The sequence below is a fragment of the Triturus cristatus genome, chromosome 3_1, assembly GCF_964204655.1.
Source record: "Triturus cristatus chromosome 3_1, aTriCri1.1, whole genome shotgun sequence".
NCBI classification, from domain to species: domain Eukaryota; kingdom Metazoa; phylum Chordata; class Amphibia; order Caudata; family Salamandridae; genus Triturus; species Triturus cristatus.
This window is the reverse complement of record NC_140583.1, coordinates 219,517,514-219,543,821: the sequence shown is the minus strand read 5'-3', so window position 1 is coordinate 219,543,821 and position 26,308 is coordinate 219,517,514. Positions and strand designations below refer to the sequence as shown.

General features: G+C 43.9%; 1 protein-coding gene across 10 annotated transcripts in view; it reads left to right on the top strand.

Annotated features, from left to right (window-relative positions):
* The window catches only part of HYKK (hydroxylysine kinase), a 326,821-nt gene that overhangs the window by 223,956 nt on the left and 76,557 nt on the right, over nucleotides 1-26,308 (top strand). For all 10 annotated transcript variants that reach the window (XM_085643707.1, XM_085643705.1, XM_085643712.1 and 7 more), the window contains one exon: nucleotides 13,729-13,868. In XM_085643707.1, coding sequence (XP_085499833.1) covers nucleotides 13,729-13,868 — 140 coding nt within the window. The remainder of the gene's footprint in view (nucleotides 1-13,728; nucleotides 13,869-26,308) is intronic.

Sequence of the window (26,308 nt, the reverse complement as noted above, 5' to 3'; positions counted from 1 at the left end):
CATGCCATCGGCATATAACGATACTTTCTTTTCCCAATTTTCTATACTTAAAGGGAGATATGTTGACTTGCTTTCTAATCCTTTCCGCAAGTGGCTCGATGTATAAATTAAAAAGCAGCAGTGACACGGGACACCCCTGCCTTGTCCCTCTCTTTATTGCTACAGCAGCAGAAAGATTGCCATTTACCAGGATTCTGGCTGTGGGCCTTTGATAGATTGATAAAACTGCCCTGCAAAACTTTTTACCCAGATTGCATCTAATTCGTGAGCTAAGTACACCCAGTTCACTTGGTCGAACGCCTTTGTGGTGTCTAGTGTGACGATGGCTTGTGGTAATTTGTGCAGATGCATGATATTTATGATACACTATTTATGTCATGATACTTCAGTAAGAATATTCTAACAATCGACCCGTCCTTAATTCCTGAAGTGATTGACTGTGGAGTTGGAGACCAAGTGAGAGAGTTCTGTGATGAAGAGTATGTGGTGAAAGATTTCTATGGAGCATGCACCTTGTGAGCTGTTTCTCAAGGATCAGTGGAGTTTTGTAAGACTCCTATTTCATCCCCAAAGATGACAAAAAGACAAGTCTTGAGCTCCCTTATAAGGTGTGTTATGTGAACACCTCCACTACACTTCTCTGTAGCTGCTGGTTGGAATTTCCTGTCTCTTATCAAGAAGGCCTGTCCATTTGGATAATATTCCAGCAACCAGCTGTCATTTAGAGAAAAACTACAGTGCTAGGTTGTTCCTAATATACTCACTAAGCTTGAGCTATTGAAACAAGTGCTTCCTGAGTGCCCTTCTTAGCCTCAGTGCCAGGCCTCCTTATTGTCAGGGCCCAAAATGGGCCATCGTGTAAAGTTCACAAAGTGTGTGACCATAGCCCCACTTCCCTAGTCCCTAGCATTCTATTCTGTAGTCCAGAAAAGTGTTTATTGCCCTGATCAGCTTTGTGGTCAACTCTTGTTTCTTATATTCACTGATGCCAATCTTATTGTGCATCTGTTCCATACAGTTACACACATTTGCTTATTGCGATCCATCTGTGATTTCACTACCTTGAGTCCCTAATGTTCCATACTGTGCATTTTCTCCCTGGAGTAATATCTGGTTGTACAGCGAACCATTTGCCTTTTCCACAATAATGGCTACACCAAAACCTCACTTCACGACCCTTCTTCTTGAGTTCTATCCTCAAGCAGCACAGTCCCCTTCAAAGTGATAATGGAAGTGCACACTTTCGACAAGTCACTAAAACATAGTATTGGAATGAAGTGCATCAATCGATTGGTGGCATCTCGACTGATTGTGTCTTGACTTGTACACATCACTGTTTATTGTTGTCTGTGGAATTCTCTTTTTGTGCTGAGTTAGAGGTTGAGAAGTTATTACTCCTTTATTATCTGATACTTTTGTTTAATTGTCACTGCAGTCTCTTAAGATCACAAGTGTTAGTAAGGGCTAATATTGATGTACATACTATATACTTTGACTGTGTTTCCTCTTAAAACAGGTTGGCTGCTCACCACCCCATCTGTAGAACTTTCCTTCTGGATAAAACTGACATGCGGCATGGATGTTGTATGTCTGTCGTAATATTATATACAACACAGGCGTTGCTGTATGTTAACATTCTCAACTTTTGTGCGCCAAATGTATTGACATGCATAATGACCTCATGAGGATAAACACTTGTGGAAATGTGGATTTTCCTGATCAGTTATGTCCCCTATCTTGGACCCCAACGGTTCTATATGCATGTTACAAGTACATGTATGTTCCCTCCAGTTCCAGTTTCTAAGACGCGAACATATGTGTGTCTACCGTCAACATGTTCTCTGTCAGATCCGCCATCTATGGGCTGGATATTCGATTCCTAAGCATGAAAGGCCACCGACTTTATATGGCTAAGTTACTCCATTTTTACAGTTCAGGCAAGTAGGCCCGATTCGGTCCTCAAGCCTTTCCCTGCTCTCTGCCTCTGACAGCTTCAGCTTGAGCTTACATCTGTATCCATGAACTTTGTCCTACTCCCTGTGCAGCTAACGGTGCCTGCCTCGGCTAGTTTTCGCCTGCCTGCCAAGAAGCTGTATTTCACCTTCGAATTATCTATTTTGCTCTTCAGCCGATGCATTCCTGTCTAGTGATTTAAGTAAACATTTCCTCTGCTCACAAGCAAGGGACTCAGCCTTTCCGTCCTCCTGCAAGTGATTCATAGCCCTGCTGCCATGGAAAGTTTTCTGCCCCTCGCATCTCATATAGACACTTAGACGCTTGTACACGCACACACAGTTAGTATAGAATAGATTCTGTCCGAGAGTCCTTCCTTGTGGATAACATAGTTCTCTAAACATAGGATGTTAGATATGATTTGGGATTAGGTTGACTTGACCCCTCAGACTTTTCGTCTCCATATGTAGAGTTAATGTCAAGTCCCCTTCACCCCCTAGTTACACGTCAATTACACGTCATATTGCTGCGCGCGCATCTATGCCAAGTATTATCTTATAGATCCACCTATGTCTGATAATCCTAACCAATCATGTTTCTTTTATTCCTTATTACGCCTAGTTTCGATCACGTACCTGTCATATCACTTTTCTTAACAAATGTTACGCCTTCTACATTCGTTTCATTGTAATGTGCTTATTATAAAAATGCATGTCTGTCAATAAAGTATTGTACTTCACTTCCTGAACCCTCGTGGTGACGGAACCTGAAGGCCGTGACTCGAGTCGGCCATTTTGAATGGAATAAAGCCCATTTAGAAAACCTCTTATACCACGGATTCTGCCTCTTGTTATTTTGAGCTATTTTATTTTATTTTAAGATTCCGTATGAAATTCAGTCCGGTATTTTATTTACCACACACTGAATAGTGAATATGCGTCTTCCAATGGAAATGGTGTCAAATCACAAACGTTGCTGCTACTAATGGCATTCCAACCATAGCAGTACTACCTGAGGCTCCTATGCAGATATAAGAAGAGCTTGATGCTTCTCCTTCTGTAGACCTGTGCATTGATCTGATAGGCGATATCAACATCCTAGTTGAAATACTTCTCAGTAATATAAAGAGTGATGGAGCTCTTTTGCCCATATATCAGGACTTTGCCATAACAACGTAAGAGCAAAACAAAGTGAAAGTGCCAAAAATCATCTCTTAGGTTTATGTCTCCATTGGGATATAGATTGAAACTGAAATGCATTCCAAATAGAAGATACTGGAGAAATGCATTTCCGGACTATCATAGATATAAGGAACATGGGGATATCACTTGAGAAGTACAAAAGAAATAAGGCCCCATAGAGATGTAAATGCTTTGATAAACATTATTCAGAAAAGAACTGATTCACACGCTGTTGCCCATTCCTACCAAGGACCAGAAAAGGGGCACACCCGTCAGCAGGGGAAAGGAAAATGGATGCAGAATGGCTTTATTTATTTCCAACTGCTTGATGTTTGTAAATCAAAGAAGGGTGAATACGGGAATTAAGGCGCACAGAGAACAAAGTGTATGAAAATGTCCTTGTACACGTAAAATCACAGCAGTGCTGTAGAGGAAGGATGTCCGCTCACATCCCTTATTGCAACATAACGAGAACACTGACTCTGAGCACATGCAATACTGTAAGTCCACAAAGTCAACCCGACGGTCGGCAATGTATTCAATCTTTTCTTTATTTGGTGAATCCTCAAACACCAGCCACACCAGCCAACACCTATTTTGTCTCTGGGTACAATAACCCTTGGCTTCCTCAGGGCTTAAATCCAAAATAAATGCTCCATCTGCATGGATTTATAATAAGAAGATATAAGTTACAATTAGGAGAATGTATGCCTCAGAGAAAGAGGGTTATTTTCAAGAATAGGGATTGGGAAAAAATCATGCTAGATAGGGCAGCAGAAATCATACCTGAAGCCAAAACCTATTTTTTTTAAAATATATTTATTTGGTGTTTTTTATATAGCGCGACCCTGAGCCTGAGTGGGGTAACAGAGCGCTTTACATTTGCATATCTATAAACAGTTTTGTTACCAAGTCATCAGTAGTTGTACAAATATTTTGCGAAAACATTAAAGCTAAACAAAAAACAAAAAAAACATATATACAATACCCCTAAGAGGTTAATGTTCGGTGAGAGGTAGAATGTGTGTGATCATGGTGGATCAATGATAGTGACGAGTCTGCTGCGATTATGGGAGGTATTTACTCATGTCAAAATATTTGGCTTCGTTTTTGAAAGCAGAGTTTGACGAAATTCTTCTAATGTTAGGGGGGAGAGTGTTCTAAATTCTAGGCGCTGCACCAGAGAAAGCTTGGTCAGAAGTTTTTTTCTTACGGAGTCGGGCCGGTTTCAGTAGTAGATCTCCCTGACTCCGGGAGACACGGCATCCTCCTGATAGTCTGATATTCTGGGCTAGGTCAGCTGGTGTTTTGTAATGTATCGCTTTGTGGGTATTGCATGCCATTTTCATTGTATTCTCACTTCGTAAGGCAGCCAGTTAAGCACTTTCAGATGAGGGGTAATGTGGTCAAATTTCCTGGAGCCCGATAGAAATTGCCCCCTTTACTAAAGTTAAATTCAAACCCAGAACCGCTCCTTGGTTCACGGAACAACTGAAGGAAATAAAGCTCTCCTGTAGGATGGCAGAACAGAAATGGAGAAAAAACAAAAACCAGACTGACCGTGAAAAATATAGAAGTATCCACCGTAGCTATTTGGAGAACATTAAACAAGCAAAAAAAATTGTTTCTCCTAAACCAGATAGAAAAAGCAGCAAACTCCAATAAGGAGCTTTATAACATCTTAAAAGAGTTCACGTCTCTTCCAGTACAGTCATCTATTTCCATCTCACTGAACTGGGTAGACTCCCTTTATAATATGTTATATCACAAAATGTTCTCTCCGTTTCCACTGGTTCCCCTCCCATTTTGGAAGAATTCTCTCCATGCAATTTGGAAGATGTGACCAATCTGGATCACCTGTGGATCCCATACCACTGCGCTTCCTCCCAACCATTGCGCCTGTATTTCTGGATTTCCTCACCGACCTATACAATAGCTCGCTATCACAAGCTGTTGTCCCTAAGATATGGAAAGCCGCCAGAGACAGGCCCATCCTAAAAAAATCTATTGCTGACCCTAATCTCCCAATAAACTATTGCCCTATCTCGCTTCTCCCCTATTTTGGGAAGATGCTTGAGTCATTGGTCAATTGACAGCTCGTCACTCATCTGGAAAGCCATGGTCTTCTGAACTCGTCACAGTCCAGTTGTAGGGCTGCACACAGTACTGAAACAGCACTGGTAGAAGTTACAAATAACATCAGGCTAGCATTGGACAGAGGATAATCATCTATTCTCGTCCTGCTAGACCTATCTGCTGTCTTTGACACCATCTCCCACAGCATTTTAGATCTAAGACTCTGGGAGATTGGTGTCCGAGGGAAAGCCTTCAAATGGCAGAGGAGCTACTTAACTGATCGAGTCACTGCTGTTCAGATTGATGACATCGTTTCCAGCAATAGGCCAGTAAGGATGGGAGTACCTCAAGGCTCTATTCTGAGCCCGACGCTCTTTAATCTTTGCGTAACTCCGCTGGCCAAGCTGATCAGATCCTACTGCTTTGATGTAGTGTCATTTGCCGAAGATACTCAGATTCTGATCACTATTGACCCAGACCCAACTGACACAAAAACACGTTTTAAAAATTGCATGACCCATATCGACAGATGGATGAACTTAAATCATCTGCAATTAAACGGAGGAAAAACTGAAATAGTCCTCTTTGGCAAAGCACATGAACACTGGTCAAATGACTGGTGGCCTTAAGCCCTTGGACCTTGCCCAGTGCCAAGACAATCAGTTTGAAACTTAGGCATCCAAATAGACAATCAATTGTCTATGAAAGATCAGGTCAACTACCTAATTGCTTTCCTGTTTCGGCATTATGCTAAACCTACGCAAAGTTTTCAAATGGCTCCCGATGGAAGCCAGGAAGCCACTAGTCCAAGGCTTGATCATTAACCGTATGGATTACGAAAATTCTTTGCTGTCTTCAATAAATGAAGATTTTCTCACCAGGCTCCAAGTCCTTCAGAATACTGCTGCCAGACAGGTACTGAATCTCGCCTCGGGATCCCCTCCGGCTCCTAACTTGAGACTTCTTCACTGGCTTCCTGTCAGGAAACGGACCCGTTTCAAGATTCTCTTCCTAACTTATAAGAACATACACGGCAATGGTCCCAGTTACTGGAAAAAGAAACTCAGTTGGTACCGCCCATGCAGGGCTTTAAGATCCAGCAACAAATTTATTCTAACACCCATCAAAATTTGCGCCACTAGAATAGGGGGGGAGATCTTTTTCTTTCCTCGCACCCGCTCTCTGGAATAAACTGCCTTTACACTTAAGCGCTATCTCAGATCATAACTATTTTCGCAGGTAGCTAAAAACCTAGCTGTTCGACTCCTAACCGGCCTCTGTCTAAACCAAACTCCTGAGCTTCCACAAAGCGCCATGAGACTTTCGGGTGATATGTGCGGCAAATAAGTATTCCTGATTTGATTTGATATAAGTCTTGTGGCCGCATTGAGACAGGCTTTCAGTGGGGCTGTTGAAATCTTGGGGAGACCAGCTGGGGTTGTGCAACCATACTTGATCCTTGATATTCCTAATGCCTGGATTGCAGTTTTAAGGTCTGTCTTGTTTAGGAAGGGTTTCAGTTTACTAAGGTAGCTTAGATGGAACTGGGCATTTTTTGCCATTGTGTTGATATGCGATAGCATATTCAGATTTTTGTCTAGTATAATTCCCAGGGATTTGGTAGAATCAACAATCCTCAACATACAGTTTAGTGCTGTGATCAGATTGGTCCACTCTAGGACGTTTGTAGCGCTTTTCAGGGGGTAGATCATCAGGAATTCGGTTTTATGAGGCTAAGCTTTAAGTGGAGGAGACAAATGTCATATGGAAATACCAAATGGACACTTAGATGAACCAGACCTCATTTAGAAAGTTCAGATTTAAATTGAAGGCCATGTTAAACAGACGATCTCTATCTTTTTCATGATTCATTTAGGAGAGTTCTAAGATATTTTACTATCTAAGGGACTGCCTCCCAAAGGTAGGCTAATGCTCTGAAAGTCATAATAGGAGAAATCTATTCACTAGTCCTCCAGCTACTTAAAAACTAGAACTCCAGTAAGTGGGCACTGCAAATGACTCTAGTACAAACATCAAGCAGTTGGAATAAATAAACTCATTCCGCATATAATTCCTTTAGGGATGAATCACAGGTTAATAATAAACCGTATCTTTAAATCCAAAGTAGATTTAAGGTTGAATACATTTTTAATGATACTTCAACATGTTATCTTAAAATATAATGGGGAAAAATATCAATGACTGCCTCACCTCTGCCCCTCCCTGTAGTACCCTCCTCCCCCTAGGTGTCAATCCACGCTGGCGGCTCTGTATCTCTAATAGCTTTTACACAATTGCTTCTCTCCACCTTGTGTTTCATTATGTCCAACTAAGTGTCCCTTTGGTTTGACTGCTTTATAATAGTCATCAATTTTTTAATATTCAAAAATCTTTATTGCCCCTAATCTCTTTGGGTAGGTAACCTCCTTATAGTGCATCTGATAGTACGGGAATAGGTGCCCTCATTGTTTAGTAAAGTTTCTCTCATACTCCCCTTAGATAGCTTTTCCATCAGCAGAAGCCACTACAGCCTCTCAATCCATTGTGCCTCCGTGGGTGCCCCACTCTGTTCTGATAGGGCCAGCACTGTCTGTTTGGTCGTCAGCAGGAGAAGGGAGATGAGGCATCTTTTTCTACCTCCCAGCGGGAAGTACTTGTTGTCTGGGTGGGCAACAAAATACCCTTGGGGCAGCGGGTCAGTTCTAATTTTGTAATCTGATGTATCACTGCCAAAAGCTTTGCTCAGAAAGTCTGAATCTTTGGACAGGTCCAGAGGATGTGTGTTAGTGATCCCTCCCCACCGCACACTCTCCACCCCCCAGGGCTTCTATTTTAGTAGATTTAAACCACATTATGGATGAATTGAAGTATTAGGCAGTTACACACATCTACAATGATCACCCCTGTCATGCCAGTGCAAAAACGGAATAAATCTTGGATACAGAGTCTGGACTATAGGAACCTAAACCAAAACTTTACAAGTTATGTTGGACATAACACTCATAGTACAGGTTTGATGACACAACTCACACAGAACATACAAAAGCACAATTGGCATGGCGTATATATTCTTTACTCAATGCCTGGCACCTGAATCAGGTTATTTAACAGCATTCACGACGCATTCACAACAGCACCCAAAATTCGCAGCATATACACAACTTACCCAGGGGTATAGGAATAGCCAAGGGAATTTCTCAAGTGGAACAATTGAGCTGTCAAAGGAAGATTTGAATGTAGTGGGTTATGTTCATGACGTATCACGGAGGATGAATTAGACAAACAACCTAAACATGTAGATAGAACAGTCACAATACTTGCAGACAGCAGGTTACAAAGTAAACTTCTCAAAATCAAAAATATGTTCTTTAAATGTGATTTTCCTAGGATATGATTTATCCAGTGAGAGAAAAGCACTCACGAGTTATTAAAAAAAGATGCAACACTAAACACTACAAACATTTTAAACAAAATCAGGCATTAATGGGATTTATGGGTTTTGGCCTTGCATATGTTCCATGGAGAGAGTGAAACTATTGTATCAGGTGATTGTCCCGATCCTTCACTGAAAAAGGTTGACAGGAAAAGCACGCTTACAACCACAGAGAACCTGATCGCTACCACATACCTGAAAACACACGACAACAAAAAAAAGTTTGATGCTAAGAATAGTTTTTAGTCTGGTTGGGTTTACAAATGTCTTGTATATGGACCATCACACTACACACAACTTGCATACAAATCACAATTATTTTCAGCTACTGGAGTTCACTTTGCTCCAATACAAGGAATTGTTATTGCAGTCCAGACAACATTAGTTAAAGAAGGACCTATGCCTCAATCATTGCCTTACCAATACTAATATCAGAGTCGCGACTAAGGCGAGTTTAACAAATTCTCAAGCCTTTAATATATGTTAGTTCTGTGCAATGGACTGCAAGTCAGGCCAGTTCAGACATTCAATTACAATATGATCCAGCTTTAAGGGCACAAGAATTCCTTAAAAATCACCAGGCAGGCTCAAAACACCCTGGCACTAAATTCATTAAATAAATACAAAGCTATTTTCTATACACACGGAGGAGTAGAGCCCGCAGTTGGTATACATTAGAGATGCTCTTGTTGCCCGTACAGCAGTGGAAGTCATACTTCAGGATTCTGACTTTAAAATAAAGCTTCTACATGTGAAGCCCTTAGGAGATTCAGCTGGGCAAATTGCAGAAATAATGGCATTTCTCCTAGGCCTGCCAGGCATTAATGCTTCAGTCAAATCTTGATTATTTCTGACTTATCATTCTGTGTACATGGTTACACTGTAGTTTTAACACATTGATAATCCAGTGATTACAAAGGCTCAAGAGGAAAGGTGATAAGAGCCATGCAACTGTGGGTAGAGATAGCTGGCTTTGGAAGATTGCTCCCATTGGTTGGTGTACAGCGCAGTGTGGTATATCTCTATTATTTAAAGCAGCACATCAGTGAATTGGTTCACCACATATTGGAATCACAGCGATGCTTTGTATGTTGCAAGAACAATAATGATGGCCATCAAAAGTTACTTTACATTATAAACTACAGTGTAAAATATATCTGTTTATAAAACCTTCAACAATAGTGAAACCACTACAAACTTATGTAAGAAGTTCGACAGCTATAAATAAAAAAATGTATCACCTCATCTGGCTGAAGCCAATAAATATTGCTTGTGGTAACATGGCGTGTGGAGTAGGAGCTACATATAGAATCTGCATGTGGAATCTTCACTCTTGGTGCTCCTAGCTCTCCTAAAGCCTGAGGTCCTACCATTGACCTGCTAAACACCCTATTCACCACCATATATCCACCCTTCTGGCAAATCACCTTCCTTGGGATTGTGTGGCCTTCACATCAGAGGCTGCTGGCTACAGACTGTCAGCCTGCTGTCCTGCTAATCACAGCATGCAAGACCAAGGAGCTTTACTGTGGGTAGTGTCTTGCCTGGTGCCTAGGCTGGTGTGTACTTGCTGCAGTAGACGTCCAGCTTGTTGTGGATTGGACTAGGTCTAGGGTCATAGAGGACCCCTCCACTGGTGTGTTCCCAGGCCTTTTTGGGATAGCCTGGTGGCTGGATCTTTCTCACATCTTGGAAGCTGCTGCCACTTTGCCACCAAGCACTTGTTGCTTAATGATACTACTAAATACAGAATTCACTGTCTTGATTTTTTAATTCTCTACTATTCCCAATGTGTTTACCTAGGACGGAGCCCTCCAGATCATTTGATTTGATGATAGCCTAATTTGTTTCTTTTTAGAGAAACAGCTCTGCAGTCAGCAATGTCACAGTCCTCTCCCAGAATCCAGTCCCTTCGGAATATTCCTGACCCCTTATCTCTTCCATAGACAAACTCCTGGCCCACTTAGAGTAGAAGATAACCACAGTGCCCTTTCTTCACTTCAGTCCAAAATCTGAACCCATTGAAAACTAACTACATTTACTGATGATCTGCATCTTCTAAAATGCTGGGCCAGAGCACTTGAAACGCATTGATACAAATCAAAACTAATGGCTAATCTGACTGCCTTTAGATTATATTTTAAAGGCTACAAATTACTTTCACCGTGACAAAAAAGAGCACTTCCAAGCCTGGATCTCAGAGGCATACAATTCAACAAAAGTCCTTTTTTCTGTTTTCATGGAAATGGTGTCCCCCAACCAAAAGTCAAGCCCTCTGGAGCCTTCGCAAGTTCTCCGATAACCGCGTGTCCTTCATCATTAACAAAATAGATACTTTGCAAGGATGCGTCACCTCTTGCATACAACCTAAATAGTCCCTTCTCTCAGCTCCTGTCTCTCCTCCACAATTTTTAGGGAATTCACCCTTATTAGTGAGGATGAAATCTGTAAATGTATTAAATACTTCAAGAAATCGTTCCTACCATGGAATGTCTGCAACACAGAAGCCATCAACTTGGGCCTCCCAGTACTGCTTCCATTTATTACTGTGCTACTCAGTACTACCCTCTCCTGTGGCCTCATCCCTCAACCACTAAGGTTTTCCACTATCACACCCATCTTGAAGAAACCTTTCCTGTACAATCTCTCCAACAACAGACCGACCTTCGACCAACCTGCATTGCCAATGGCATTGAATCTGTGTTCACACACTAATTCTCTTCCCATCTAGAACCTCCTGATCTCTTCATTGTCTTTCATTAAAGCTTCAGGCTTTGGAGGAGATCTCTAGATCAAGGCTCAGTCCTTCTGGACCTCACTGCGGCATTCAGTGGCATTGGCCATGAGGTATTCCATAGTGGCTTGAAACTCTTAGTCAGCCTCAAAGGCACTTTGCTATTCTGCATTTTCTCCATACTCCTAAGCCACACCCATCAGGGAACATTGGACTCATTCCTCTCCATTTCTGGTGCAATCGCCTGTAGAGTCTCACAAGGCTCAGCTCTATCACGTGTGCTGTTTAAAGTGAGCCTTCTCATCGGGATCATTTACTCCTATGATTTAGGATCTCATATCTACACTTAGGATACCCAGTTACACTTGAAAACACAACTGTTGGGAAACAAATGTCTTTTGCATGGTAATAGATATGTGCCCCTGCCCCGGGTACCCAACTGTACTGTTGTTTTGATCTCCATAGCTTATTTTTGTTGTTATAGGCAAACAGGGATCATGCATGTGTGCCATGACATAACCCTGTCTCACGGTTTGCAGTCTTGTTGGACTGGGAGGGGCGCCGAAAGCTCTACCCTCATAGTGGTGGAAGGCTACTGCCTTCACCTGGAGCTAAGCAGCATGAGCGCAATGGTGGCAGCATACCGTGTAGTGATCAGTAGGAGTGAAAAGGTACTTTTTAACCTTTGTAGCTGGAGCAGGGCCTACTGGCTCACTTACCTTTTTAAAGATTTTGCTGCCTTGGCCTCAATCAGTTTAATGTAAAGTGCTGCGCAGCGAAGGAGTGGTGACTCTGCTCTAAGTGTGTGAGTGCCTGGGAAGGATGCAGTACAAAGATAAAGCGCGTGAGTGCGTGTTCTGGGTGTATGTAGACCCGCGAGAAGTACATTGCATGAGAGATGAAGTGCTGTGCAGTACATGCACAGTGAGTGCATGTACTGGGTGTATGTGTACTTGCAAGAAGTAAAAAAACATGAAGGGTGAAGTGTTGTGTAGCACGTGCATAATGAAAGTGTGTGCTAGCAGTGTGTGTGTGCTTGCAAGTGACACATTAATTATGGCATAATACAGAAAGGCTACAATACTGAGCAGTGCGCACAGAGTGAATGTGTGTGCTGAAGGTATGTGTGCCTGATGTGGCACAATACATGGAAGTAACAGCACTGGACAGTGTGTGTGCTGTGTATGTACACTTAGTGCAAGTGTTCCTGTAATGGTAGTCTACATGGAGGACACTGGGTTCCATTTTGGCAAACCGAGGCCTGCCTAGTGAAGACACGACTAGAGGCATCCTGCCAGACAGATTTGTGTTTTGCTGTCTTCCTGTGAGCTGGCTGGCACATAGTAGAGGAGAGATAAAGGGACCCCCCTAATGTCACTTTAAAGGTTGTTCTTTGATTCACTGAGAGAGCACAAGGAAGGGGCCTGGCTTCATCTCAGGAAAGAGAGAAGTGGATACACCAATGTTCTATCTTGAAGGAAGATGTGGGGCATTTTAGGAATAATCATCTGTGCACCCTCCTATAATTTGAACTGTGTCCTGTGTAGCTAAGCATAGCTACCTCAGAGGGTGTCCATGTGCATGGCAGGAGTTAAGGATGCAGAGAGCTAAGTGAGCAGGTTAGAAAAGACAGGTCTTCAGGCCCCTGTAATAAGCAAGAAAGGACGCACAGTTCCTCGGTGAGGGAGTTCCTATGTTTCTGGCCTAAATAAGCAAAAGAGCGTCCCTTCATGCTGAACATATGGAACCTGGGTACAGTAGACAGCGTCTGTTGCGAGGACCTCAGAGATCGAGATGGATGGTGTGGGCTAACCAGATCCAAAATGTATTTAGGACCACCTCCAGCTTTTGCTGTAAACATATATCCTAGAGCTTTAAACTTGATGCAATTTGAGATAGTAAGCCAGTGCAGCTCATGAAGGAGATTAGAGACTGAGGCAAATTTGGGCAATCGATAAAGATGCCTGGCAGCAGAACTCTGCTGTAGTTGCAGTTGACGAGAGAAGTTTTGTCGGCTCCCAAATACACAGGTTACCGTCTCCTTTCCGCAGAGATGGGGATCAAACAAACAAAGGTTTATAGACTACTGATGTTTGGAACAGGGTTAGGCAAATGGACCTTAATACTGGTATAGAAGGGTTCAGGGTAGAGGTGCCCATTTTAAATTAACACGTTTGTTGCACAGAATGTTCTTTCCTTAAAAACTCAACATATAAAAACAAGCAAGTAAAAAATCCGGAAAGTAAGACGTCTTGGAATATGTGCAAGGCTAAGCCAACCCCAATCTGGGACATAAGGAATAGCCTTGTCTTTAAATATATGACATAATTGTTTGTTCATTTCATTGCTAGATTATGGATCAGGAAAAAAGGACCATATGGTAAGGCTGCTGACCTATCTTCCAGGAGTTCCTCTTGCAAAGACACCTGCAGGCCCGGACCTGTTGTATGAGGTTGGACAACTAGCAGCAAAACTGGATAAAGCCCTTGAGGTAGGAAATACTCCTGAAGTCTAATACGTGTGCCTTACATATTACATCAGTGTACAGTGCTTAATTTGTAAAAAATAAATAAGTGCCAGGGCCCGCCTCAGGAGACCACTGCAGCTTGTATCGCACATTGTCCCTCCCAGCACTGCCAATGGCAGCATCAACAAAATTGCTAACCATCATACTCCCATAAGTGTGACAATTCAGTATATTCCGGGCCCTCAAAGCTATAATAATTGTTTGAGCGGCAGTCATTACTCATTTTTTAATATATATTGAATGAATAAACAACTGTTGTGCTCATCTTTAAATTAGACAGACCGCACCACCATGTGGTAGACTGTTACAATCCCCATTGTTGACAAAATAAGTGCCGGCACCTTGCATTAGAAACCACCAGCTCAAATTAAGCATTACATCACACCGACATTTCACTACATCAGTTTAATCTGAGAGATTTTCAGTCTTTGAATAAATGTACTTCCAGACATTACAAAATCAGCTATGCTGAAATTTATTTTCTGCCACTTTCCTTCCCTACTTTGGATACCACAGCCGTACTATGAGATTTGCACCCCTTCAGGGCTCACAGTAATGCAGCTCCTTAACACCAAACACTCCGGTAATGGTACAGAGTTTCCTGGTCATATTTTTATGGAGCCACGTCTCGGGTCAAACGAGGATATCCATTTGCCATTGTGAATGCCATACTACCAACAAATGACCAGGGGGGAAATGCGTTCGAAGTACGCCACACAGGGCGTGGCAGCGTTGTAGCGTGCTCCTCAAAGGGCCCACTGGAACGGGGAGCCAGAACCCGCTGCGGATGCTGCACTGTGGGTAGGGTGGAGGAAATAATAGCGGTCAAAGTGCATTTAAAAAAGTAAGGGAACTATGATGCTGTACACAATGGGGGCTAAAAAAACAAAATATTCTGTAACCTTTTTCGGTCTTCCACTTTCAGGTATGTACATATAAAATAACACACACAGTTTAAATGTAAAATAAGGGCAAGTTAACTAGTTAATCAGTGGGAAAACCACTATCCTACTTTATGAAACCTCTATTAGTTAATGCACTGCAGAGGTTTGTGTCTGTAATGGGGTGGGCGGAATTTGCGAAATCCACTTTCGCAAATTATCGCGAAAATTTTAAAAATCATCACAAACACGCGGAAATATCGCGAAGATGCAGAAGTTTTTTTCCCGCATGTTCGCGAGATTTTCTGCATGGTTGCGGCTCGCCAACTTACCCATGTGGTTGCTCGCGGGCGCGGCCATCTTGTTTTCAGTTGTCTCGCGGTGCATGATCGTGAGAAGAAAGACGTGATCGCGCGACGCATGACGTCACTGCGGGTGCGAACTGTCGCGAGACAGCGCAAATGGCTAAAAACAATACAACATCTCATGGAGAACGCGACCAGATCAAGAAAACTTGTCGGCGAACGCAGGGATTCAGGTAAGGCGATCGCGCGCGAGAATGTATTATTTTACAGCGCGAGCAAGAAACAAATTATCGCCAAGCTGCGGAATGTGGAAATTTTGACATTTTCACGCTCTCCGCGGAACGCGAAAATGTCAAATGATCACAATTTCCGCGAACGGAACGACATTTTCGCCCAGGCCTAGTCTGTAACCAGACAGCCACGGAATTAAATCCTGATTGAAGCAGTGGGGAATAGTCAGGAGCCTAACACAGGCCCCTGCAGCCCCTTCTGCGCAGGGGCCTATGTTACAAACTTCATAGCTCTGCTGGTAACGCCTTTTCAATACCACTCAAAAAGAATAAATCTGTCTCATCAGGAAGTTACAAGCAATTGCATTAATTAAAGCCAATACCGGCTTCCAAGCTCCCTTTATATGTGCAGGCTGGCCAGTCGCGCTCATTTACTTTTCTTTCAGGCAAGCAGGAACTAACTGTCCCGTGACTAGGGTTATATTTTCAAGTAGGGGAACTGTTTTCCTTCAATTAAAGTATGGGCACGTCGTGCCCCTCCGATCTCCCCCGCGTCAACCACTAATTGACTCGCAAAGAGAGGTAGAGGGGTCTTTCAGGCCCTCACTGCCAGTGTCTCTTCGGGGGCATCAGGCACCTTGGGCTTCATGCCACGCACGAGTGTGAGTGCATCTGAGACGACGCCCCAGTACTTGTACTATTTGAGGGGGCACCACATGGCCCTCTCAAAGGCTGGCACAGGGGGGCCCGTGGCAACCGTTTCAGCTGCTTTTCTGTGACTTTCTCTTACCTTCTTTCAGATATCCAGTCTTTCTATTTGGGTCTGCACATAAGACCACCCATTTGTGTTAGAAATGAGATGCACCTCCCTTCCCCATCCATACAGAGTGGGGTGCTGCTATATATGTGTGTGTGTGTGTGTGTGCACATGTATGCGAATGCGAGGGCTGTGCACCTCCCTTGTTAATGAAGGCTTATGTTTCATTCACCTAGTCAGCCAAAAACAGGTTTGTCTACGTGGGCTGTGACCTAAGCAGCTGTATGCTTGCTAGTTCGGTGACAAAAACATATTTTTTTGAAACTGAGGTTCTTATGAAGCATCCAACATTTATAAGGCCCGGACTTTCAGATATTCATGCTACCAATACAATTACTCAGTTAATAAATGCTGTACTAGGATCTGTGTGTTTTTTTTGTTTTTGGGCAGTTGTTTTTATTGGTATTTTCCATTTTGGCAAATACAGCACTACATTAATGGCAGTGTTTTGTTCCAGTCAGTACTCCAGCATTTTTGGACGACTTATTCCCCCACACATTTAGTTGAGCCTCCCACAGCCCTTTCCCACTCTCGCAGCACTCGTCCTCTTCCCCTCAGCTTTTCATACATTCTTACAGCATCCCTACAGGCATCGGTTCTAGGACCCTCTGTAGCATCCCTTCCCAGGTCTCAAAATCCTCCTCAATCATGTCATCTCTTTGGATGAGCTTTATGTGCTGCTCGTCAGCCAGCCTCCACTCCAGCAGGTCCGCCAACCAGGCCTCCACTGTCAGAGCTAGGATCGATGCTTAGTCTGCAAGTTGGGTTTACGCTGCGACGGCTCCTCCGTTAAGGCGGAGGACTGTTGCTCCACTGTTCTCTGAGCAGTGAAAAAAGGAAAAATAAAGTGTTAGTAACACAATGTTATTATCATTTTATTTTTCAGTACTGAGCCAGTATAGGGCGAGGCGGGGCTGGGCTGTCGTCACAAGCAGGGAGCAAGAGTGGTGAGCACCATGAGTGCACATAACGTCTTAGGACGGCAAAACATACGGACGCACTTGGGATTTCTCTACTAGGCTGTGTTGCACAGCTGTTTGGAGAACAGTCCAAACCAGGCTGCTCAGACCAATTACGACCCTGATGTAATGCTGGTAATACTATTACTATTACCACCATGAGAGCAGCGCCATTATTGGCTTAAGGGAGTCTGCAAGCCTGTGTGCTGCTGGGAGTCGACAAGAACAGAAGAGACACCTGGCTTTGTTGTACAGCTGGGTGGAGAACAGTCCCAGGGACAGAGGCCCTGTCTGAGTGGCAAACTAGGTTGCTCAGACAATCAGAACGCTGCTGTCAGTCTGGTAATAAAAATTTACCAGCCTGACAACAGCGTCATGATTGGCTTAGGGAAATCTGGAGGCCTGTGTGCTACCGGGAGTCGACAGGAACAAAAAAGGATGTAGGAGAAGCGGCAACAGGCAGGTAAGTGATATTTTATTTTTTTGGCCCCGCCCACCACTTGTGTTCCGTAGCAGTCGCCTCTGGGTTTACCTCCTGAATGGGCTAAACATTTTTCGTTTTTCCAAGGTTGCCAACATGAGCAACACTGTATCATCTACTGTACAGCACTATGGAACAGCAAGGAACTGTGATATCATGTGCTATAAAACATAGATGAATATTTTTGTCAAGCCCAAATGAGGAATCCCAAAATCCCAGTTTGAATGTCAACAGAATATTTAAAATGTGGACGAAAAGAAGCTTTCCCCCATTCTGAAAATCCTGAAATGGCTACCCTTGAGGGTCAAACTTCACTTCAGAGTTTTCTGTCTCACCAGAAGGAACCTGCTGTTTCTTGTGCAACAAAAAGTGACCTTATCTACCACACATATAGCTACCATCAAGAACCACCTTGTCTCCCCTGTCTAATCCAGATGTATGTGTTATTTTTTTTTTTTTTTTTAGTCCTCATACGCCACTTCCCACCCTTTCTCTCTCTATAGCGCCCTAGGGTGATTTTCGTCTCATATTTGAGAAGTTATTGCTTACTTGGAGGCGGAGGGGGTACCATGCAATGACCAAGCCTACCAGAGCAAATTTCCTCCAAGAGATTTCGAAGCAGCTTAATCATAGGACCATTCTTTTTCTCTTTTCAATGAGCCACGGGTTAAACATCTTGTATCCCTGCCCTTCACCCATAGTGTTTCAAGAATAGAGTCCAAAATCTGTACTTCTTTTTATATTGACCCGCCATATCCAATTTACCTATACCTCTCATAGCTCTAATCCAGGTCAAATCTGTCGGAGGATCAGGCGAAATCCACATTCTGCAGATTTCCCTCCGGGCCAACAACATAGCATAGAACACCAACTTAATTTTATCATCAAGGCCCTTACCTTGTAAGTCCAGTCTTCCTGTAATAATCATTTCGGGGCTTACCTTGATGCTTTGCTCCAGCACCACTGATAGGCAATTACTCACAGCGCCCCAAAAGTCCTTGATCGCCGGGCATGTGGCAAACATATGAATGTCATCCTCATTTGGGCTATTGCATTTAGGGCACCGCACGTTTCCACCATCCTTAAATTTGGCCAACCTCTTTGGAGTCCAATACGCCCTGTGGAGAGTGAACAGATGGTTCCTTCTTAAATTCGCAGGCTTTACTACCTTATATAGAATCAACATAGTTACTTGCCATTGTTCTTCTGTAGCAATCCTCGGCAAGCACTCTCCCCACAGGGTCTCCGGCAGTAGAAAAGGGCCATCCTCCATCTCCACAATAGCCCAATACCACATCGCCACTTCTTTTTTATACGAACATCCGATGCCAGCTTTTCTTCAAAGTCATTATGCCACCCGATGAGATGTTCTTTCCCGGCTACCCAGCTTTGAATCTGAACATATTTGAATTTAGAAAACTTACGACCCCAGTGCAACTCACAAACAGACCACGGCAATAAACTTCCGTCTACAAATAACTCGCCCCATTTCTGAGGACCTTCTATTTTTAATGCCTTTGCCAATGCATCTTCCGTCCAGCTTGGGGCGCCCGGAGTTTCCCAGATTGGTGCTCCAGCACTAAAATATGGAATTTTTGTGGCCCTCCTGACCCGATACCAGACCGTAGCCAAATCTCTTAGGACCTTCAGTCTTACTTTTTTGAAATACTTTGGGTCCGAAAATGTATACATAAAACCAGCCTGTTTGATCTTCTCAACTCTCAACAAAGCAGAAAGTAATTCCCCTATATCCGAGTTCCTTGGAGTACCCAGAAGCATTCTACAATTCTTGAGCAGAAAGGCCCAAGAATATATCTGAAAATTCGGGGCTGCCAGACCTCCCTTCACACACTTTCTCCTAATTTTTTTCCATGATAATCGTGATCCCTTAGATGACCAGATGAATGACCCAATCTCACTCTACAACTTTGCCAACCCCTCCTTCTCAAACATAAGAGGAATAGAATCAAATAAAAAAGTTATCTTCGGCAACACCATCATCTTAACCAAGTTAACACGACCGAAGATGGTTAGTGGAAGATGACTCCAGCCCCTCATTAGCATGGAAATATCCTTCCTGGCTTTAACAAAATTAGTTGTGGAGAGATGCTTTATGTCCTGAGTAATTTGGACCCCAAATATCTGATCTGCTTTTTAGAAGTTACAGCCTCCGTTGCCAGGTTCCAAGACATGATTTCAGTTTTATCAGTATTTAAGCATTACCCTGAGACTTCGCCAAAGTTCTTTGTAATGGTGTCTATTGTGGCCAATGTTTGTTTCAAGGCAGACGTTAAGATAACTATATCGTCCGCGTAAAGGCCGATCTTTCTAGTCCATCCCTGAAACTTAAAAGGAGGGATACTATCCCCCTCCCTGATCTTACAAGCCAGCGGTTCAATATAAAGATCAAACAAAAGAGGGGATAGGGGACATCCCTGCCTAGTACCCCTCATTACCTTTATGGGCTTTGTTAATACTCCATTGACTAATACTCTAGAGGTAGGTTACTGATAGAGACGTACTAAAGCTTGACCAAAGTTTTCCCCCAACCGTAGGTGCATTATTAAGGCCTTCAGAAAGACCTAATTTACGCGGTCGAACGCCTTAGCGGCGTCAAGAGCAACAACTGCCAAGGGAAGCTTCTGTTCGACCGCAACATCAATGCTTCCTATCAGAGAGAACGTTAGTTCCTTTAAATTCCTAACCTTGATAAACCCCTTTTGATCTTCATGAATAATATATGGAATAACCTTACCCAGCCTATCTGCCATGATCTTTGCGAACAGTTTATAGTCACTATTTAAAAGTGAGATAGGCCTGTATGACTCCATATATTTTAGTGATTTCCCAGGTTTCGGAATAACAATTATGTTTGCCTGATTCCAAGATGCAGGAAGCTCTGTGCTACCAAGAAAAACCTCGTTGAACACCTTAGTTAATAGCGATATCAAACTCCCAGATAAACTCTTATACACTTCTGCCGGAAGGCTGTCTGGGCCAGGTGCCTTGCCTTTCTTAGCTTGTCTAATGGCCTCCTCTACTTCTCCCTGACTTATCTCCTGGTTCAGGAAATTCTGGAAATCTTCTGTTAAAGGCTTTAGAACTTTTACCCAGTCCTCTATCCGCTGCCTGTCCGGAATCAAATCTTCCCTATACAGCTCCTCAAAATATTTATGAAAAGCCTCCATGATATCCTTTGTTTCTGTAGCCATACCCCCTGCTTCACCTGCTTTCACTTCTTTAATCATATTCCTTATCCGGTCTTTCCTAGCTTTCCAGGCTAATAATTTACTTATACCCTCTCGATATTCGAAATGGGCCAGTCTACTGGCCTCCCATTTTTCTTTTACCCTATTATTCACCACAATGGCTAGTTCCTCTTTCAGTTCTACCAGTTTTTGAACAATCTCTTCCTTCGGGGCTCTCCCCCTGTTTACAATAACTGCTTCACCCTGCCGGATTTCAAGTTCCAGGCGTTCTACTTCATAGAAATAAGCTCTTCTTCTACTTGCCCCCATAGCACCCAACCTACCCCGAAGAAAAGCCTTAGCAGTCACCCATACTCTGTCTAACCTAGCCGAGCCCACATTATGTTCAATAAATGCTTCAACTTCCTGCTGAAGGCACTGCATCGCCTCCTGGTCATACAAAACTGTACGATCCAACCTCCAGACTGAATCCAAATTGCGAGTCCCTATCGCAAGTTCTAAAGTAACCGCTGAATGATCAGATAGGTGTACTCCTACATGCATGATTTGTTTTACCTTATCCACTAATCTTACGTCTATTAGAAAATAGTCAATTCTAGATCTGTGGCTATACTTTTTATTATAAAAGGTGTAGCCTACATTCTCCCCTGCCCTCTGTCTCCACACATCACACAGTCCAAACTGATCAATCAAGCCCCTTAATCTAGATGCCATTTTACTATTTGTCTGGGCTCTACTATTCGCCGATCTATCTAGCTTAGCGTCCAACACTGTATTAAAATCCCCAGCAAAAATTATAAAACCTGTAAGGCCCATCATCTCTTTAGCTAATTCGTCCAACGGACCAACATCGTCTTGATTTGGCCCGTAATATCCTATAACATTATACATAAGGCCACCTATCTTCAAGTTTACTATCAGCCACCAGCCTTTAGTATCTGCCATCTTACCCTCAACCTGGCAATCTAATCCATTTCTAACCAGCAAAGCAATACCTTTAGTTACCGCCGTCTGTGGCGTGTAAAAAGCATGTTTTAACCACCGAAGTGAACCCATAAATTTCTTGCTTTCTTCCTCTGTTAAATGGGACTCTTGAAGAATCATACTATTTGCTGGGACATCTCTCAAATATTTCATAATCCTATCCCTCCTGGCATTAACCCTTAGGCCATTTACATTCCATGACATCCAAGTCACCACCGCTATCCTACCCTCCACCATCACACACCCACTTCCATCTCTTTAACACCCAGGTGAAAAGTAGCTCATGAGAACCTTTTTTACATTTTTACCTTAGTGGCAGAGGGACCCCACCCCCCCCCCCCCCCCGGCCTGGACTACCCAGTGGGCTACCCAATACTCCATCTGCCTTCAGCCCCTCTTGATTTTCTTCTTCCATCTCTAAAAACTTATACCTATTTAGACTCAAATGATCAGCCCAGTCTACCCAGCTACTGTTAAGCCCAGTTGTCAGGTCAGCTGACTTTAGCCCTCTTTCCCCTGCTTCACCCAGCAATGTATCTGTATCTGTATCTGTTGGATCACGACCTCTTGAGAGTACAAGCGTCTTAGGGACTGGTTTAAAGTATGCGTTTAAAGAAGGGTTGACAGTGAATTTCTTGCCTAGTATTCCCGTCCTGTTAGTTTGCCTCGTCTGTCTTTTTAAATTGTTCTTAAGAGAAATTCCTGTGTGGGTTTTGCTCCTCTGTTGTATGTTTACAATTTCCTCCCCCGCTGCCTTCCCTGTACTTCTCAATGCATATCCTGTATTTATTTTTTGGTATGTTTTGGCTTTTGTTTTGGGGCGGGTGTCCACCTCTCTGCCCTTTACCTCCAAACAACCTGCAGAGATGTGACCCGAAATCTGTGTAGCCACTTCGATTTTAGGGAGAGAGATTCCTCCTATCTCAGGTTTACTGCCTTTCTCACTGGCGGTTCCCCTCCCCACCGCCCCTCCCACACAGTACTGAATCCTAGCAACCGTCTGCCTCCCTCTACCTCGCTCTACAGCAGCCCGGCTCCAACGCTCCGTTCCTGCCGCTACGATGAGCTCCTCCGGCGGCTCCTCTGGAGGCCCCTCCGCCGCCGCCGCCTTCTGCAGTAGAATTTTCTCCACGTCCTCCGCCGCCATACACAGCCGCAATGATAACGAAAGCGGCCGAAACCAAAAGACGAAGAACGCACACCACGTTAACAATGCGTGCGGTCAGGTATTCCGAATTTCCTTTTTCTTTCTCGCCGCACACGGGTCTATTCAGCCTTGCAACACGCCACCTATCCCGGCACTCACGACCAGACTCCCTAACTGGCCGCCATGTTTTCCCCCTAGATGTATGTGTTATTGTAAGAGCCGATCTGTTACCCCACCCACAACAAACTATGATTCCTTCTACCAACCTAGACCAGCATTCACCCCATTCATCTTTTCCCAGGAAATTCCTGAAGACCTGCCTCTTTCTCAGACTGTTCTCCCAAAAGCCGCAGACTACCTGCTCCCCTGCTGCTTGACTTTGACCATCGGCTGTTTCGCTGTGTTTAGGTTACAAGCAACTATACTAAGATCAATGAAATACCTATAAGATCACTGTATTTCCCGGCATACATCCCTGAAAAATTGGCACCACTGCTTTCTATACGTCATTGCCTGCTTTCTTTGCTACTTTAGTCAATTCTTCAGTACATTCCACCACCACCGCTCCCCGCTTAGGGTGGACATAGACAAGGGCATCACCTGTTTAGACCTGTTTGCACCTGGGGGACGTATGGGTAGAATCTGGCATACAAACAAGCCATATCTGGGAACCATGCCAGACCAAGAGCCTGAATATTACCAGACTGGAAACAAAACATTTCAAGATGGAAAATAGAATGTTGCGGATTTCCTATGGAAACAGGGTCCTAACTATAACTACCTACTGGCGACCGCCAGTAGGTAATATATATATATATATATATATATATATATATATATATATATATACAGTCAAACACACACATAAATAGATACATATAGGTGTAAATCGATATATGAAGTTATCATATTACAACTCCAATGTCAGCTAACAGCATCTAGCTACTAGATGATAGAGAAGGAAAATTCAAATGCACGCCGTAGCCGGCTATACCGGCTATTAAAGGTCCGCTGCAGCGTTAAAGGCCCGAGCCGAAGGCGAGGGACTTTACCAAAAGCAGCGGGACTTTAATAGCGGTATAGCCCTGCTACGAAGGGCTATAAGGCTATTAGAACATTCTGCCACTAGAGGGCAGAATGTTCTAACAAATTAAACAAAGGCTTCTCGAAGCTCGAGGGGATTTAAATCCCCTCGAGCTTCGAGAGGCTTTTGTAAAACCTTGGAATGTTGCTCTGCGGGCCTTTACCGGCCCGTAGAAGCATGGAGCACTCCATTGTCTACAATGGAGTGCTCCACATTCCAATGATCTAATGCCCTTTAATGCCCTTGCCCATCCTTCAAAGACACCTGACAGCATGATGCCCCTCGCAACTTTGGTGAGGGGTTATGGGCCCAGCGCACCCCGTCTGTGTTTCCAACATTTATCCTCCCTAGATGCTCCAGATAGTGTGAGTGGCTATCCCTGTCCTGGCAGGGCCTGTCCACCCCTTGGTGACTATCCTGCCATGGGATAGGCGACATTAAGCACTGATTTCTTCGTGTACCTGACGTATTGGAGGGGGGAACAACATGTACGACTACCTGCCCTTTCCCAAGCAGTGGGAATGCCAAAACAATCATTCCTCAATCATTGTAGCCAAATTATGCTATGACCCCATGGTCTCCCCAGCTTTGTGCACCGCAACCCACTAGTTAAATGGCAACTTCTGCAAATGCCTGGCTCCCCAACTATAGGGCGGGTGTTTTGTCTCCCCTGAGCAACTGGTAGCATGCACTTGTATACAGAGTGCACCTACTCTGCTGCATCGACCAGACATTTGCGCAGGCAATTCTGTTGTTGAAATGTGTCGAACAACTGAATGGTGTCCCTCTGGTTTGTGTGACTGTATGTCTATTGTGCATCCCCCCATGTGTGCCCTGCCATGATTTGTGTGTCAAGCCACAAACGCTGTCCGATTACTCTGCTCCCTATCCGTGCTACTTTATCAGATCAAGAAGTGTCATAAAATTAAATATGTGCCTTCGATGGATGGGGGCTTCAAATAATGCCTGCTCTCTTGAGGGAGAATGATGCACAGATGAGCTGATGGCCATTGTCCAGATGTATCCAGCAAATACATAAACCTGTAAGCTAGTACTACTGGCTTCGGTGCTTCTGGTTACTTGCCTAAAACCACGAAGGCCCCATATAGCATTATTGCCTGGCATCTCGGGTGAACTTTGCCCAGAGCTGAATAGTCTTAGTGGGGTTAGACTGGAGGAGGTATGTGTGGCTAATGCAGGCCCAAAATCTGTGCAAATTGATGATGCATCACCATAGTACCAACGGGCCTGAGTATAGAAACTGGCGATGCTGTGATACAACTTATGTAAATGTCTCAGCGTGGGCCAGAATGTAGGAGCTTTATGTGTGGCTCGTGCCGGCCCAACTAATCTGCAGGGCTACTCAGCTCGCTCAGGCAATGTGCTGCATATTGCCTGGTATTTAGCCGCTAGGTCATTGCCTCCCTATATTACTACCAAAGGAACACTACCCTACAACAAGCCCATCTGTTGGCTTTGACAATGCTTCTTAGTTGCATAAGATAGATAAGCCACAATTATAGCTTTCTTGCATAGCCAACCAAGAGCTAGCCGCCCCCATCCACGGCTGCCAAGGTTTCAACTGCTATATGTGACATTTCCATCATTCCAGTGCACTATGAGTGACATATAAAAGACTATAAATTACACTTTCTTGCTAGCAATCAAACCCTGAGGATGAGGGAGACATACCCATATCAGTAATTACGCCTATTTGACCAACAAGAAACTCTAAGACGACCAAGGTTTAAGGGTGCTATTGAGAGATATTCCAGAGCTTGGAGTGTGCATGTGTGAGATGGTAACATATATACGATACTTTGGGAGTCAAAGTGCCTGGAATGGTATGAGACTGAAGTAGCTCAGATTGAGCAGAATATCATACCTATACACAGTCAGTCTGACAGCCTGGCCCGTAAGTACTGGAGATGGGCGCCTGCAAACTACAAGCCTTGCGTGATATACACACCTTGCGCTGAGGGGTGAACCGGCTTGTGCCGGTTTCGCCTCATACTGAGCACGCCACTCGCTGACCCATGGTGCCATCATCAAGATGCACCCCAAAGGCCCCCCAAATAGCAGCTGCACCTAGAGAGAGCACTGCCCTCCCCTACCCGGGGACGGGAGGCCCGACTCTGCCCTTCTCTAGCACAGGACACCAACCAGGCGAACAGCCCTAATATGGCTTTGGTGTAGTAGTATACTGAAAATGCAACAATTCTGGACAGGTGGCACATGTGCTTGCGGAGAACACAGTCCCTTGTCAAATTGGCACCAACCAAGTACAAGTTTCGTATTATTCTTCTC